At 35.6% G+C, this 18,847-nt stretch overlaps 1 protein-coding gene across 1 annotated transcript; it reads right to left on the bottom strand.

The window, feature by feature from the left end:
- Window positions 1-6,672: 6,672 nt before the first annotated feature.
- Window positions 6,673-17,847, bottom strand: hrh2a (histamine receptor H2a). The gene is made up of 4 exons (XM_060887328.1): window positions 17,686-17,847; window positions 9,585-10,962; window positions 9,348-9,423; window positions 6,673-9,247 (listed from the first exon to the last, which is right to left on the bottom strand). The coding sequence occupies exons 2-3, from the start codon at window positions 10,704-10,706 to the stop codon at window positions 9,409-9,411; spliced, it is 1,137 nt and encodes a 378-aa protein (XP_060743311.1). The 5' UTR covers window positions 10,707-10,962; window positions 17,686-17,847; the 3' UTR covers window positions 6,673-9,247; window positions 9,348-9,408.
- Window positions 17,848-18,847: the final 1,000 nt, after the last annotated feature.

Raw genomic sequence — 18,847 nt, 5'->3', positions numbered from 1 at the left:
AAAGAAAGGACCCAAACAACAAAGAAATGGATGGAAAAAAATTGCTGGTGGAAAAAAACAAGAATAAGTGAAGAAAGGAAGGATTATTGGATTGGTGAAAATGACAGTGGATTCTTATACCTGAAACATTCACACACACCAAGACTTTCTTGTCAAATTTTCCACTTATTTTAGTGCAATATTTCCCTGATGCTGTGTGCTTTGTCTATTACCTTTGAGACATGTGTATTTGTGTGTGTGTGTGTGTATGTGTGTGTGCATGTGTGTGTGTGCACGCGTGTGTGTGTGTTCTCTGTGCTCCATATGAATGACGGTCATTTGTCATGTTCAGTGCTTTGGCTGTATAATTGTGAAAGCCCTGCGGCCTGCTCTCTTCACACAACTCAATTTGACCATCACCCTGAAACATTAATTACACACACACACACACACACACACACACACACACACACACACACACACACACACACAATTTCATTCCCTCTTTCACTCGTTCTTTCCTGCTTCCTCTCACTCCCTCGCCTTATGGGTCTCTTACTCCCTATCTCTCATTTTCATCTCTTTATTCTCTTTCTCTCTGTCTGTGGATTGTGGGGGTGGACCAGGGCAGCTGCTCTCACAGTGCTCCTGTCCATGTGAGTGTGTGTGTGTTTGTGTTTGTGTGTGTGTATGAGCAACTTTGAGTTTGTGGTCCCCAGATGGGGGTGACCCAGGCTTACCCCTCCTGCTGAAGATCCACCTGTCACACACACTCACACGCATCTTCACAAACCCACCCAACCAAACACGTACACAAACAAACACAGATTATTATATCATCTCTTTATCTACAATCTACATTGCACCAGAACTACATATTCCAAGAAGTGATCATTAAAAAAACATACATTTCAGATATAAGTAGATCTAAAGCATACTTACATCTGAATGGCTTTATTCAATTTCTAATTTTACATTGTATGTGTGCTGACAAGCTTCAAGAATTCTTTTGTATGATGAAGATCCTTAAAAAATGAATAAGACGAAAAAACTCCAGAAATATTGACACTCTTTTAAAAGATGTTTGGGTGTGGTGAGGGGGCATTTGTGCTCAAATAAATCACCCAGATTATCAAAGACGGTTGCAGGATCATTAAGCCGTGTTTTTCAATGTTACATCTCTGAATTTAACCCATGCTGAAAATCTTTCCCAGAAATGAAGAGGGACTTCAACATGCACATCTGAGTCCAAGTATATAGAGGAGATAGAATTGTTCTGCATGGAGGTCTAAGCTCCCCCATAAGCATCCTACAAAATATGATTATTTATGATATTATTAAAATTAAATAACTAAAAAAATAGAGCATCTATATATGTGAACAAAGCAAATGCCTTGTGTTATTGTACTTAATAATCTCTCTCTCTCTCTCTCTCTCTCTCTCTCTCTCTCTCTCTCTCTCTCTCTCTCTCTCTCTCTCTCTCTCTCTCTCTCTCACATTAATTACGTTTTTAAGAGTCATTTTGGAGCTGAAATTTGTGAGAACACTGAGAATGTTGAATATCAGTTAGTAAATAGTAATAAGTTAAAATTATAGCCAATTAATAGTATTAATAATACAAAGTATTAATTACAGAGGTATCAAACTTTTGGGGATGTCAGTTGTTTAAAATGTGTTACCAAACTATTTGATTTGTTTTCAATATAATAATTATGATTAATTCATTGAGCATTTCATTGTGCAAACCTTTTATTTTATCACTGACTGCTAGTATGTATTATGGAACGGTTTTTAAAACACCGCCAAAGTACGTAAGTGTTTTGAATCGCTTTCTTTTTCCTATTTGCTCCTGTGAAGATTGCTGAACCAGCATTAGTTCGTTTTATGAGTTTGAAGTGCAATCTAGATTTGTCACATTTGTTGAATCAGTTGTTTTTTAAACATGTCATGGATTGTAAAGTAAAGCTTATGAATCAAGACAAGGGGAAAAAGCATGAGGCATTATCTTGTGTATGTGTGTGTGTATGTGTGGTGGGTGTATACAGTTTGTCTGAGCATACAGCAAAATATAGAAAGGGTTCAGAATGGTCCTATTATTCTTTTATTTGTAAAATTACTACATCGAATACTACAACAGAAGTATGATGTGATGGATGTAACATACGTATTGTACATTTCATGTCTTTTCTCGTCACTCTACAATAATTGTCACATTATTTAACATAAATATGCTCAATGCTAGCTAACTATTTATATACTTAATAATAACTATTCATATCATTATTTAACCTAAGGCCAATATTCATTTTCATTTCTGGAATTTAGCAGTCACCCTTATCCACAGTGGCTTATATTTTTATTTTATTGAGCAATTGAGGGTTAAGGGCCTTACTTAGTGGTCCAGCAGTGGCAGCTTTATGGACCTTGAATTCAAACTCATGACCTTCTTATCAGTAGTCCAATACCTTAACCACTGAGCTACCACATCCCACAATAAAGTAGCCAAGCTGACAATACCTCATATTTACACTCCAAGTAAAAAGAACTTCATAAAACTATCTCAGAATCATAATCAGAATCAGCTTTATTGCCAGGCATGTTTTAAAATGCAAGGAATTTGTTTTAGTGACAGAAGCTCCACAGTGTAACAGAATGACATATACAGTATAGACGAAATTGTATGTACACATTTACAGGTGTGAAATGTGCAGTTGAAATATACAAATACAAATATAGGCAATTTGTATGTACAAATTTGCAAGTGTGAGAAATGTGCAATTGAAGTATACAATATATACAATATCTGTTTCACATTCTAGTAGAAAGATTGAGAAGATGTCTGAAGGAAATTTCTTATATAAATTGCTGTCTTCCTTACTGAAGGTGTATGGCCTTAGTGATGGTTATCACAGTGCACTGTGGAAAAGAACACTATATAGTGCACTGAAAGTGTTTGGACCCCACTACAATATTTAAGACCTTTAAAATAGTACAGTATGTACTGAATAGTTAAATAGACATCATTTTAGAATGAGCATCTGCTAAATGACCGAAAGTAAATGTAAACATGTGCGTTTATTAAGTAAGGAATAAAAGACAAGAGGAAGTACTTTTAATATAGTAAATGTGGAATATCTATGTAACAAATAAATTCCTGTTATCCCATACAATATAGAGGTAACTCTTATTTTCATGTCTTTTGATGATAATAAGACAAAAATGGCAGTTGTGTTACTGAGAAAGCCCTCTGACATGAAGTGCCTGGAAACTTTCCCTCCACTGACGCTGGAGACTCTTTAGAAAAAGGCTAAATGATTTCTCACAGAAAACTGTCCAATACCTGTTAATAAAAGTCTATTAGACTAGTAAGTAGTTACGTAAAACAGTATACGTGTACCAATAAGCTGTAATGGTAAAAATAAACCTGTGATTTGATTTATAGCCAGGAATATTATCAGAGCTGATATTATAGAAAGTTAATCAATACCAATCAAATCAAGTGTTCAGTAGAGCTGGTATATTTATTATTATTATTATTATTATTATTATTATTATTATTATTATTATTATTATTATTATTATTATTATTTATTCCTTTTTTTTTTTTTTTTACTTTTTTTTTCCTCCAGCAAATTTCTCTTAAATGGTTAACATTAGAGCTAAAGTTATTTTTTTACAGTGTCACTAGTGTGTGCTCAGGGTTGAACAGCAGTGTTTTTATATTACACTAATGAAAATTCAATTCAACAAAAGGTGCAAGGCCATTAGGTGATCACTGCGTGTGTGTGTGTTAAGGTGTGATTGTTATTCTATTAGACAATGTGTCATATGTTTTTGGGGGTGTTTCCTGCCCCCTTCCTCTGGTGATAATTGATTCCCACTGCGCTCTGCTGATTGGTGTGAGGCCCCCTATGGGCCGGGAGAGGACTCAACAGCTGCCCATCTCTCACTCCCTCAACATGAAAAAGGATAAAATAGAATTGTGATTTTTAAAAAAAGATTTTACAGATTCAGTCAGTATCATAGACTGCATCCGATGATCTAAACTTATATACACACATTCCCATGTACATATACGTTATGAGGATGAACTGGAATGTTTGGGAGTAGTACATATAGCAGGCAAAAACACACACAGGCCACTGACACTCATGCAGAGAGGCGCAAGATGGCAGGGACAAATGTAGAGCAGATTGTCCTTCACAGAGGAAACCCAAGAGTGTGAGGGTTAGGGGGTGTTTGTTAAAGATAACTGTGTGGCGTGTGTTGTTATCTTAGACTGACTGCTTCTGCACATGATGAGGTGAGAGCGGATTAAAGCAGAGGCTTAAATAGAGCACTTACTCTATGTTGAATTCTTGACAAAGTTTGAGTATACATAACTGCCTAGTGTTGTTCCAGAAAGACACACAAACATAGGGCATTTAAAAGGACCCTTGTGATGGATTACACTTAGCAAAGAAACAAAAACACCAAGATGTCCCACCATGAAATAGTAGCTAGCATGATTAACTAATGTCGGCAATAAAACAGGCTTCACATCAAAACCAGAGAGAGTGAAAAATTGAATAATAGAAATAGAAAAAAATAAAAACCAGAAAGCAGTTAACTTAAAAACAAAGTATTTACCTAACTGATATTACGTCAATTATCCTTTTCAGACGTTTTGTCCATTTAAATACATTACTTTTTGCAAAAATAGTGCAATAAAGAGTAAATGTTGAAATTGTGTAGTATACTGCACATGGCAAAACAGATAATAAAAATATTTCAAAGATCGATTGGATAGCGAATGAAAATGAGAATTAAGATGGAAACAGAGTTGTTAGATTTGTAGATTAGTTAGATTATTATTATTTTTTTTAAAAAGACCTTACAGTACATATTCTTATCTTCCCCTTTCAATTTAATCATAAAATATATTTTTTAAATAGTTCACAGACATGAATATGATTTTAATGTTGTGCCTAATATGTAAAAAATGTCTGTAAATTAATATTAGTGCCTTTAAAAAAAGCAGGATCAGATTTAAAATACGGATTCAAAAAGAAAAAAAAAACATATTTATTGACAAAAATTGTAAAGCACCAAAAGATTATAATGTTAGATTTGAATCAGAAGTGTAAGTGATAAGTTTATTACACGTATAAATTTAACATATACATTTCATTTTCTACTATAAAATGCTGAAGTAACACATGCTCACTGGCACTATTGGGATTTATATTTAGTTTTTAGTGATAGTTACCATTTCAGGTCAAACTATTCTACCTGATCTCAGGCGTCTGCCTGTGCTTGAGAGACGTATGGGTAAATCTCTGATCTAATAATGCTTAATTACAAATTAATTGAGCATCAGCTGTAATGCGATCCTCCTTAACTAATTAACATAACATGTTTCTGATGAGTGTGAGTGGGAGGCAGTGTGTTGTGCTGTTCATTTGCAGAAAGGAGACATGACACACACTGGAGTAAAAGAGTGTAATATTTGTGTGTGTGTGTGTGTGTGTGTGTGTGAGGTTAAAGATTGGTAGTTCACTCTCTTGCTGCACTCTAACACCAGTAATTGGAGGTTTAAGTGACCATACAATCACACACCCAGACCTCCTGGATGAAACCATAAACTGCAATCTATCATTTTTAATTGCTGAGAAATGCATTAAAATAATAAAGCGCATTGTGAGCGTCCAGAGTGATGAATAGGTCCTGCTGCCTTTATCGCATTACCTGCACTCACAGAGATATTGCGAGCAGCATGTGCTGAGACACATGTGACTGTTATTCAATAACAAAAGTTGCATATTAAATTCCATCACAGCCCACAATGAATGTGTGACAGAGGGAGGGAGACAGAGGGAGAGGGGTCTTTCGTTTGGACTCCCTTTCATCATTCTTTTGGAGTGACACCGATCTTCAAGACCGAGCCCTTTGTGTCCATCTACTGTATCAGTATTAGAGCACTTGTTTTTTTCTCTCTGTAAGGTTATTTGTTTATTTTGTACTCATATATCTTTGTTTTTTTTTTTTCCTTTTGCTTCTTTGAGATAAGTGTTCAGAGTATATTTTAATATGTGGATGGTGAAATGTAGTATTAAAGCAGCTCTTTTCCCATTAATTCTCAGTTGAATTGACATGATTGCTAATTGCAGTGCTAATGATTTAGGCAATTATGTTTCTAAAGCGCAGAACAGAACCAGATCATGCCATTATTTTTCACTTTTATACTAATTTGGTTAATCAGTGTTAATTACGTAAGAAACTGTGGGATTATTGCCCTAAATCCATCACATATATTTATTTGTTTGACACATTTTTCATTCCTAGCTGGAGTATATATGTAAATATACTGGATATTCTTTATATGTTATACTATTAAACATGAGAACAACATTTACAAAATTTTGCATGTTTTGCAATTTAATGAAAAGATTTTTGTAGTATATTCATTCATTACAAACAATAAGGCAAACACTGTACAAACAATTGTTATAAAAATACAAAAAAATAATTACAGCTATAAAATGATACAGCACAAAGCACAATAAATACATATATGACAGGCCAATTATTTCCTCCAAAATCCAGACATTTCTAAAAAAAAAAAAAAAAAAAACAAACAAACAAAAACAAAACACATTTTGTTTTTTTTTGCATGTGAACTGACTTTTTTCTCCACATAAAATTTAATATTTAAAAATAATGTTTTCACATATAAAGAAAAAAACAAGAGACAAATCTCAGTCGAAAGACAAATGAACAAAAATGAAAAATATAAAAATTTAGAAATTAAAATTGCTACATTTAAATTCCAAATATAAATTAGAAGTAATTATATAAGAAGTTTTATATCATTTATTCATTATATTATTTATATATATCACTTTTTTGTTCAGTTCACTTTACATTCTCATTGAGATCTGCAGTCATTTAAATGTCCTGAGTATAATAAATACTCTGCAAAGAAATTGATATCTACTAGACCTGAGAGTTTGGAAAGAAATAAACTGTAAAATCTTGAAATTGGCTGCTGTTGTTGGTGCTGTTTCATTCAGGAAGTGACTGCAATCAATGTAAAATGTGTATATAAGCACTCACATGGACACTTTTCTTTCATTCTTTTCTATAATCAGTGATTTAACTGCATGTGTGTCTTTCCTCCTGCTCACACCCTCTGATTGCTGCCATACAATATGCTGATTGTCTCTCTTTCTGATCTTTTCTTCCAGTTCTGCTTTGTTTTTCCCCCTCACACACCGTTTCCACTGTCCTTTCATTATCTCCCCTTTTTTCCTCCAACTTTTTTGTTGAAGAATATCACCTGAGGGCAAGACGTGCTGGAATTAGTATTTGTATATATATATTTGTGTGTGAATGTGTGTGTGTGTGTGTGTGTGTGTGTGTGTGTGTGGTTATGTGTCCTGCATGTGTCTGCATCCACCACATTTATTTTCTTGATATTTTGATGACAAATGGTGATGATGGATAGCTTTGGAGAGCCCATTAAATATCTGTGTTATTGAAGAATGTCTTTGTGTGTGTATGTGTGTGTGTGTGTGTGTGTGTGTGTGTGTGTGTGTGTGTGTCTTTGATAATTTGATGGTAAAGAGGCAGTGATGAATGGTTTTAATGTTGGGTGGGTCATCACACAGAAAGAGATGGAGAGAAAGGAGAGAGGTGTGAGGCAGTGAGATAGAAAAAAACAAACATGAACAGATATAATGGAATGGCATAGAGATGTCAATGTGCCACTGAGAGAAAACAATGGATTTGTAACTTCCAAAAGCTGAAGAAGTTCCACAGAAAATCCTTATCCTTTTCTATCATAGGAATAGCAACATTTTTGTCATCTTATGGTCAAAGTCAGGACTACAAGAAACACCTCAGATATAAATGTGACACAAATCTACAAAATACTATCAACAACAACAAAAAAAAGAAAAATCATTATTTTTAAATTTTATAATACAAAAAAAATATTTTATAAGAATAGAGAAGATATTTGGTGCCACTTCAGTCTGTAATAACAATAATGCTAGAATTCTGATTTCTGATAGCTGACTAATGCTAGTTCTTCAAAAACCACTCTAGTGATCTGATGAATTATCATCATAATAATATTATCTAAAATATTAACCTTTATATTTTCATGTTATTTATTTTAGAGTTTACCATCATAGCAACTTTCATTGCTTGCAAGCATCCAGCTAGTCAACTAGCCAGCTAGCAAAAATTATAATAAGAGACCTTCTTAAAATATGGCTTATTTTTTGCAAAGTGAAGAGAACCGTTAAGAAAATGAACCGATAGACTTTTTAGTTAGTGCCTGCTCTAAAATCCACCAAAAGATTAGTTTACATATCAAACACAGTCAAATCATGTGAGTATTTTGAAAATATAAAATACAGAAAATATAAAATACAGAGAACATTTTGAGACAACTTTCGAATACATAATTCAAGAACAGAAATCAAATAGATCCAAATGTTACCTTTTTCAAAATAATCTTTTACAGATTTTGTATTTTCTTTTGTTCACTAAGAGACCATATTCAGCAACATACCAAATGGCTGATAAAATATCAAGAGCCTTTTGAGTTAATATTTTAATTGTTGTAGTGTAGCTTTGCTTTGCACAGTACTCTATATATTTGTAAAAAAAAAAATTGAGCTGTTATGCTCATACGGCTTTATACAGAATGTAGGTTTAGCTAATAACACATCATACACTGATTAAAACACAGCTGATGTACAATTTCACATTTTAGTTTAGAAAAACAGCACAAGTATTCAGTTTAAAAGGCAAAGGCAAAATATAATATATGTGATTGATTTTTTAATTGATTTTTTTATTCACTGTCATACAACACGTTATATATATTTCTTTATAATATTATATTATAATTATAATAATAATCATAATTATAATTATATATAATTTTTCAGTCTTCATATATTATTCACATTTTTGTTGTAATTCCCCCACTGGCCTGTAGAGGGCAGCACGAAACAGGACGAAACACTCTGTTAGTGTCTTACAGTCTCTGTCCTTGTGGCAGCAACAGCCAGGCCTTGTCTGGTTACAGTCAGATGCACTTTCTTCAAGTATTTTTTTTCCAGTAGCCCACCAACCTTTTTTTTTATTATTATTATTTATGTTTTATTTCAGCTGGTCCAGTCAGACTCAAAAGAAAGTCTTTCTTCAGAGCTTTTGTCTCCGCAGAGCTTTCAGAGGACCAAATGTTTCATCAGACTTTGGCAGACAACCCCTCCTGAAGATAACAGAAAGAAAATTAATCTCCCTTTTGCAGTTAAGGATTCCTAAATCTCCTTTGTATTTATGTATTTCATATTTATTTCCTCTTTAACTACCTGCTTCACAGTGGAGGGCCGTAAGAAACTGGGAAGAAATAGAGACAGCTTCCGGATTTGCTCAAAAGATTAAGCTCTGGCAGGAAGAAATAAACAGGGATAGAAAAATTATGATTGAACATTAGACCCTTGTAAGAAATAAACATTGTATTCATTGAGCAAAATTAAATACTATTAAAAAAAGGTCCCTGCATTGTGTATTTAAATTGTTGTCCATTGGTTATGTGTCTCCAGTACCTGCTTGTGGCCATTGGACAGGACAGTGACGATGCTGAGAGATGTCCCGTTGCTCCCATCCCTGTTTCCTTTGCTCATGTCCTGCAGCATGACACAGGATCCAGGTATAAACTCTGTCCTGCTGCTGGAAGGTGTGAGTCCATTCAACAGCCCTGCCTCTAGCACAGTAGTAGGCGTTCCTGCTGGTGTGTTAACACCCCTCCAGCCACATAACAGTCTGCCATAAGCAGACCTAAAATCTCTGTTGAGTGCGGCATAAAGGAACGGGTTTAGCGTAGAGTTAGCGTAGCCTAGCCATAGCACCACTGAGTATGGTGTGCGTGGAGGATCTGTTTCCTTTCGTATACCCATAATGGTAAAAAATGTAAAATATGGAAACCAGCAAACTACAAAAGCTCCCAGCACGACCGCTAATCTCACTGCAGCTTTGTGTTCACGTAGTGCCAACACTGACACTCCCGATAATGAAGACATGGCAGTTGAAGAGCAAGATCGGTGTACGGAAAGGATTTTCTTTGCCTGGGCCCGTGCAATGCGGAACACTCGGTAATAAGTCCAGCACATTGCCACTAGGGGGAGATAAAACGTCGCTACTGAATCCACTAGCACATATGTGGGATTTAGCTCAAAGCGGCAGTCTCCAGCAGGGTCGTCCTTACCATGATTCTGCACCGTTTGGTCCACTGTGTTCCAGCCCAGGTGTATGGGAACAAACGAGACACCAATGGACACCAGCCAGATTACTGCTAATGAGGTGCCAACATGCCAGGGAAGCACCAGCGTAGGGTATCGTAACGGCACCGTGACTGCAATGTAGCGGTCTATGCTAATGGCCAGGAGGTTAAGAATAGAAGCAGTGCTCAACATGACGTCCATTGAAATGTAGATGTTGCAGAAGTGAGCTCCCAGTGGCCAATCCCCAGTTACCTCAATGAGAGTGGAGAAAGGGAGGACTAGAGCTCCAAGCAGTAGGTCAGTGATGGCAAGTGACACGATAAAGCAGTTGGTGACGCTGCGCATGCGCCTGGTTGCACAAACAGCCAGACACACCAGCACATTTCCACACACAGTTAGCAAGATGAGGAAGGAGAGAATCACACCTAATCCTATCTGATACCACATTTTGATATTGAATCAGTGTACATAAGCAGGAGAGCATTAGCAAGCGTATCTTAATGGGGATATTCGATCATTTTTAGGTGGATAGCATTGTGTTAGAATTGTTACTGAAAATGTATCTGGAAGTCCACTGTTTGACCTTTCACAGGTGAATCCTTGTTTGGGGCTGAACGAGTCCAATTTATACGTCATATTTGAATCTGCCGCCCTCTTCTGGTGAGCATCGTCAGTGCATCATATTTTTTTTTTCTTTCTGCTCCTATAAATGAGAGAAGAGAGCTGGATTTAGGTGGCCCATATAACAATATATAGGTATTATGATGAACAATGTCTCAATAAGCTTTATCAAGATAATATTCTAATTCTTCTGCATGCTTACGCTATGAATAATACCGTGATTGTTTTGACTTATTTTTTGCTTGGTGAAAACTGAACTTGATTCCAAATTTGGAATGATTTATAAAGTATGATTTTTTTAATCATTAAAATTGTTAATTTATTCATTCATTTATCTTCAGTAAATGCTTTATCCAGGACAGGGTGATGCTGGATCAGCAATCTATCATGGGAACAGAATGCAAAGAGGAAGGTTGTTTCATTTCACGCTGCACTGTATCAGCTGTATATGATAGACATGATAGTACAAGCTTCTTGACTTGACTTTTGACTTGAATACACCCTAAACGGGACACCTAATATTGTGGTCTGACTGTAAAATGTATTTTTGTTTATTCACCTATGTGGGAAAATTCCCTAAGATGAACCATAACTTGTTTTACTTCCTCTTTTGTGCATACATAAAAGTTCACTTCCCTGTGATAAAACCTATAGACTGGTTGTGGAAAAATGTTTAACAATGATATCATTATGAAAAGGTGTGTGTGTGTGTTTGTGTGAGTGTTTACATAAAAGAGGGAGAGGAGGTGGGAGCTTGTGTGATAATGTGTTTGAGGTCAGTGTTGTGTATTTACTCTGACTGTCAGTAGATCTTAATGGAACTTTGGCTACAAGACTGTGGAGTTAACAGCTGATATTTTCAGTCTAATCTCCCAATCCCTCTTCTACACACACTACAAACTGAGATAAAGAAAGAAAGAGCCTGTGTTTGTGTGGGTGTGTATGTGTGTGTTGGAACAGTGCTGCCATACTCTCCTTGCCCATAGAGGACATCAGGATAAAAGAAATAATGTTTCTTATCAATATTATTTCCACATAACTCACTTTTTTCACTGCAAAACACACACACACACACACACACACACACACACACACACACACACACACACACACACACACACACACAAACACATTCTTTAACAGTAATTAATAGCCTTTGTAAATTTAGTTTATAAATATATTTTAAAAAACACACACAAACTCTGTTAGAAACTTTTGGCTGTGGTTTGCGCCCAGTAAACCCTCACCATATCTGGGCAGCCCCCCTCCTTTTTTCCCCTATAAGGAGCCTTTCCCACCACTGTGTGTGTGTATGTGTGTATGTTTGTGTGTGTGTAAGAGAGAGAAAGAGAGAGAGAAAGAGAGAGCTCACTCTCTCTCTCTCTCTCTCTCTCTCTCTCTCTCTCTCTCTCTCTCTCTCTCTCACACACACACACTCTCTCACTCTCTCTCTCACACACTCTCTCTCTCTCTCTCTCTCTCTCTCTCTCTCTCTCTCTCTCTCCATTTAGCACAATATAAAATATACTGGTTTTGCTAAAAAAAAAATGCTAGAGAGAAGATCTGTAGTAAATAAATGAATACATTATAAAAAAATAAAAAATAAAAATGAGATTTTTATATCTGAGTTACTCACTAAATGAGTAACAATTTCACTATAAAAGCATTTATACACCTTACACAAAATACTCACCAAAGTGCATCATATCAAAGAACATTTATAATAAATCACATTAAGTCGGTTCACTGGACCAGAAGCTAGCTACAGAGAATCTTTGTATATTTTAAACTTATGCTTTACTATGGTGTCTTATAGTATCTACATTTGTTATATTCTTGACTGTGATACTATGTGGTTTCTCTGGGGTACATACGTTTAATTATATTATATAGGTTTTGTTATTTGTCTTACAGAAATACCTCAGGAGTCATTTTTGCAGAATAGCCATGCTTTTCTTTTGCTCCATAAATGGTTCGATTTTGTGCCGCTCATGTTTCCCACTGATCATGTTTTATTAATTTATACTGAATCAGTTACAGCTCATAATCAGGAAGTACCAGGAAATGCACAGTAGTTTTAATATAATCAACTTGAAAAATATCAGCTTCTTGAGCCAAGCAGATGAAACTAGATCCGTAGAGTAAATAATAAAAGATGTCTGTCGTCTGTGCTACGTGGTGCCGTAAAGGGCCTCTGTCGTATAAGTAAGCTTTTGTTTAGCTTTGAGCTGACAGGTTATTCTAAGCCCAAGCAATCTGAGAGATCATCTCATGGGTGGGAGGTCATTTCATCTTCAAAATGAGTGCAGGCTCCCATACACAACTCACATTTAATAAATCTGTTGTCTTAGGATGTGACAGGCTGATGGTTATAATTTATGGGAATGGTTATGGGAAGCAATGTAATAGATGATTTGAAAAGTAAGCATACGAATGAAAGTGTTTCCTAAATCCCTTCCTTCTCATGATGTACTAAAAACAGCTGAGAGACCCAGACTGTTCTCATCTCTGATACACATGCTGACCTCACCCTTCTCAGCCACTTCAGAGTTTGAAAAATTAACCAGTGGCTTTTGAAAGGACAGGCAACATGAAAAGAAAAAAAAAGAAAGAAGGCTAAAATGAAATTTGTCACATATATATTACAGCACCGTGAAATGCTTTTCTTCACATATCCCTGATTTTTGAGGAGCATAAGGTCAGCCAAGCTATGTTCTCTCTGGAAGAAACAAGTGGTCCAGAGAGCAGAAGGAATAATAAAAAAGCCTGACTATGTGCCTGCTCAGAAAATTAAAAGAAATGCTAATTACTTTATTACTTTATAATCTACCTGAACACTCAGCTGTTGATCTGTACACTGGTCACTGGCATGTTCACCTTAATGATGAAGTACTGATGCCTGCTTGCTGATGTTGATTTGTGTATCTAATTTTATATTGTTATTTTTTTAAACTATTTTATTAATGAAATTAATAAAGTATCTTAATCTGAATCTGGAGCAGTGTGATGCATCCGGACAAGAGAAGTTACTGTTACACTCTGAAGTTGGTTATTTTATAATAAAAGCATGTCCCAAACTGTTTAAATTCTATTACACAACAGAAATTTGCTAACAGTTTTTTTTATTCATCAATGACATACTTTTTTTTAGTTTTAGACGCTGTGAGATGTCGACATTTCCTGCTCCGATTTACATTCTAACACTTGTTCCCCTTGCCAGCATCTCTCCCATTTGTTTCTCTCTCAGAAAAATTATATAATAAACCTAAAAAAATGAAGACTTACTAATAAAATGAAAAAAGAAGTGTTTTTTTTAATGTAAAATACATTCACCACCCACTTATTTAAGTACACCCGTACACTTGCTCAATCATGTAATTATATAATCAGAGCAGTGCATAAAATCACAGAGCTTCATAATAATCATTAAAATAGAGGAAAATTGTGATTTGAGTAACCAGACAGTCTGGTTTTATTATTTCACAAACTGCTAATCTCCTGGGAGTTTCATACATAACAGTCTCTGGAGGTCAGAGGAGAATAGTCAGATTACTGTGAGTTGACAGGAAGTTTTTAGTAACTCACATTTAACCACTTAAACCAAGTGTGACAGACAGAAAAGTATCTCAGAAAAGAATGTACAACATGTTGAACCTTAAGGCGAATGGGCTACAGCAGCAGATAACCACATCAGTTTCAGCCAAGAACAGAAATCTCACAGAGAAGAGGATCACTGAAACCAGATAAAGACTAAGTTCTGTATTTTTTTTTAATTGGAAACTATTAATTGCACGAATGTGAAAGTTTACAGATGTTCCTGCTAAAGTTGTCACCGAGTGTATATAAATCTTCCTGTGACATTTAAGATACAGAAATGTTAAGATACAGAAACGTTTCTGTTATGTTTTTTTGTGCTGTGACTGGAACAATATTGTGAAGAACAGAGCAGGATAAAGTAGAGAATCAGGTTTTACACAACATTAGACATGTCGTAAATTTACAAAAAGATTTCATGTAACTTAAATAAATCCTTCTCTTAGAGTTTTTTTCTGATATTTCTCATATGTTTCACTTTTTATTATTTATTATTATCTCAAAAAGAGGTCAGATCCTATTTTTTTGACTTTGACTCTCTTTTCCTTAAAGTCTAAACACACTGAATGTGATTCAGAGCAAATTCACCAAGCGGCAACATGACAGTAGTCTCTCCAAGAGTCTGTTATGATCCGGTAGCTAAATGACTTAGATAGACAGCTTAATATGAACTGAGTGTTCAGTGACTGAGTCACTGAGAGCTCGAGCTAAAAATAAACCTAACAGCTTTATGAAGGGAAAAAAGAAGAAAAGCTCTTACGCTGTGTATAGAGGTATAAAAGCAGATGCAATCAAAATCTGGCACTTTAGCTCTTTTACTTGTGTTGATAGCATTTAAGTGAATGAAAGTCCATTGATTGAGGAAAATAGCATAAAAGTCTGGTCCAGTAAGTTTTGTTTTTCTCTTCAACTCTGTTTGATTTCAGATAAATCAGGTTACACCTTTTAAATGGTTTACTACCATTCATTGTTTGACATCATTTAATTCTGATCAACATAATGCAACAAAATACATGAATGCACTTGGAAGGAATAAGAAAGCAGAGAAAAATCTGTTAAAATACAAAATTAGTGAAGATTAAAAACCCAGAATCATCAGCTAAACTCAGCTAAAACATGCATTCTGGCCTTAAATGGGAGCATGCATATAAAAGTAAAAAAAAAGTGACTGTCTTTAGTCTCCTCTCTTTTGTTCCTGCTGAGGTTGAAAGCTGAGGTTGACAGATGTACGTGTGTAAGGGGAGAAATAGAGTTTCAGACCCACAGCTTGAGCGTCAGTTTGATGCGCACTTCCTACCAAATATGACTATTCGGTAGAAATGCGGCTTTTCACACTGCGGACGTGAGATGTGATGCTTGCGTTTGTTTGTGCAAAGGCGTGAATGCATTGTTTTGTCAAATTTAACCGGGTTATTCGGAAAACACAGATGATTTCAATCCAGATTCCAGATATGAAGCCTTTCTGCTGTACAGTAGATCAGAAACACCCATGTGATCAATCTCTCCTATTAGAGCACATTGGTGTTATGCTGGTTGATAAATACTGTACATTCATACATTCACATGCAATGAAATATTTATGTACAGTATTGTGTCTTTACTGCCCTATTTTTTATATACTTTTAGTCATAAATTATTTTAGGTTTTCTCCAGAGGTGTGTCAGTAGACACGTTGCCTAGAGTAGTGCAATAGAAAATTTAATTGTCAATGAAAACATAGATTTTCTTAAAAAAAAACACATAACAGTAAACCAAGACAAAAACTGGCCGCAGAATATATATTCTGTATAAATTCCATAATTCATACTGATGTAGTCACAGCTTTTTCTCAATAACAGTGAAATTATTCAATTAACTCTTTTCCTAAGAGTATACAAACCAGCCGCCGCAGGTTTAGCTTCATGGTGCATTTAATTTAAAAATCCCATCTGAGCAGAAAAAAACATCTTCCACTAATTAAGCTCTCTATTAGCTCTATATTATTATTATTTGCTAATGTTATGCTAACTCAAACAGAGCTCTAAATCCTCTGAGTGTGCTTGAAAATGCTCTCACGTTTATTAACTACTTATTTGATTAGAGTCCAGGTAGATCTGGAACCTATTCTGGGAACACTGGGAACAAGACTGGGCACACCACACGCGCACGCACGCACACACACACACACACACACATGCACAGACTCATTCACACCCAGGGTTAATTAGCGTAACCAATTGGATTAGAGTTTATATCCTCAATTCATTTTGCATTTCTCCATCACTGACTTTCCTTCTTCTCTTTTCTCTTTACATTTCCTCTTTATCTATTTCAAGTCATGGTGATGGTCTTCTCGTGGTAATGAGTCATGGTCTTCTCCTGCTAATGTACCTTCATAAGGAGATCATTCAATATTTGACAGGAAGTCCAAATTTGCTTTATTAGTCTCTGATCAATATGTGACAATATGTATCTTTGTTCAGATTCTAGATTAGAGAAGGACTATTTGAAGGATCGTCTTTAAAAGAAAATTTTGCTATTCAATTATTCACACACTGGTTTACAACAATGAATAATTTTTTACACACTTGTAGTTTGTATTGTTTTAATAATAATTGATTTAGAATTTTTTTGTTATTTGTTACACTTTTTGTAGTGATCCATCCATTTGAACGTACAGACTTTAAAAATATATTCCTTCTTTCTTCTCTCTCTTGTCACTGATTTCTCACACACTCTTAATCATGCTTAGGTGGACATTGTACTTTCCCTGTCCTTAAATACATTACCTACTGCATTTTACAAAGCTGCTTGCTGAGGCATACAATTCTGCACTTTCTCTTTCTCTCTCTCTCTCTCTCTCTCTCTCTCTCTCTCTCTCTCTCTCTCTCTCTATCTCTCTCTATCTCTCTCAGACACACACACACCTGAAAAAGCTTTGTATAATTAAGACAGATCTCCATCATCTAGTTTCCAAGCTTGCACATACACATATGAACTTGTACACAAATACACACACACTGAATAAAAGAGGAAGGTGAACGAGTGTCACTAACACAATACACTTTCCTTTTGTTTTACACAACTGCCTTATTTCATAACCTATCCTTTCTCCAGGTTTTGATCATCTATCCCTGAACTTCTGCTAATGTTTAGAGATCCAGCTTCTGCAGTCTTTTCTATAATCCCTTTTAATCAATAAAGCATGAATTTAGAAGTAGCATAGACTTACTTTAAGTGACCTCCAATTCTGTGATGTCCTCTCTCCCCTTCTCATACACACACACACACACACGCTCTCACTCCACTCTCTCTCGCTCTCCCACACACTCAGCACACGTCTTCTCTTAGCCAATCACATAGCTAAATGGGTTCTTTTCAAGTAGGCGTGCTTGTTAATGCATGTGTGCGTATGTAAGCAAACTCTGTCTATGTGTGCAACTGTGGCTGCCTAGTCTCGACTCCCTGTCTGTAATCTTGTATGAGTAAGTCATCATGGGTCCCTTTTTCCAAAGTATGACCCATCATTTTTGTTCTTTTCTTTGCTTTTTTTCAGCAGATAAAAGTAGTCTAATGGGACAAGGCCCATCTGGAACAACAACAACAAAATTATTTTTATCCTTAGTCTCTCAGAGTGTTTTCACTCGGGATTTTCTGTACTTTGGACCATAAAAGAATATAATTAATGTTGATGTTTAGACTAACCACAGTGTAGAGACAGCTGATAATTATGCCGTCAGCTGTGACATTGATGCTGTTAATATTTTCTTATTATTAGACACTGTACAGCCCCACATAGACAAGCACAATTGCAATCAGGATCACAATGACCAAAGATGATAGAAGCCTTTATTTTGTCACATATACATTATGGTTTTGGTTTATGGTTTATACATTATGGTTTTCAACTTTGAAGGTTTGGGGGCAGAGCACATGGTCAGCCATGATAATGCACCCTTGGAGCAGAGAGGGTTAAGGGCCATGATCAAGGGCCCAACAGTAGCAGCGTGGCAGTACTGGGGCTTGAACTGCAATCAACAACCCAGGGCCTTAACCGCTTGAGCCACCATTGCATTCAAAGCTTTAAATCTAGAAATCTTCTGCTTATTTATTCTTTTCCTTTTCTCTGTAATGTTTACTTGATCCCTGCTTTATGTCATGGTGGAGATTCTATGATGCCACAAGCTGTCATAACAGTTTACATCTAATCATGCAGCAAGTGTCATATTATTGGTAACTGTCACAATACTTAGTGCCATGTTTGATGTCATGACAGCTGACAACCATCACAATGCTGTACAAAATACTGTAAAGTTGGATGAATACACAATTTCTCCCGATGGTGTACGTTCCATAATGTTGCTTGTTGTTCATTCTTGTTTATCTCTCTGGTG

The sequence above is a fragment of the Tachysurus vachellii genome, chromosome 14 (genome assembly GCF_030014155.1).
Source record: "Tachysurus vachellii isolate PV-2020 chromosome 14, HZAU_Pvac_v1, whole genome shotgun sequence".
Taxonomy (NCBI): Eukaryota; Metazoa; Chordata; class Actinopteri; order Siluriformes; family Bagridae; genus Tachysurus; species Tachysurus vachellii.
This window is presented reverse-complemented; position numbering and strand designations above follow the sequence as displayed.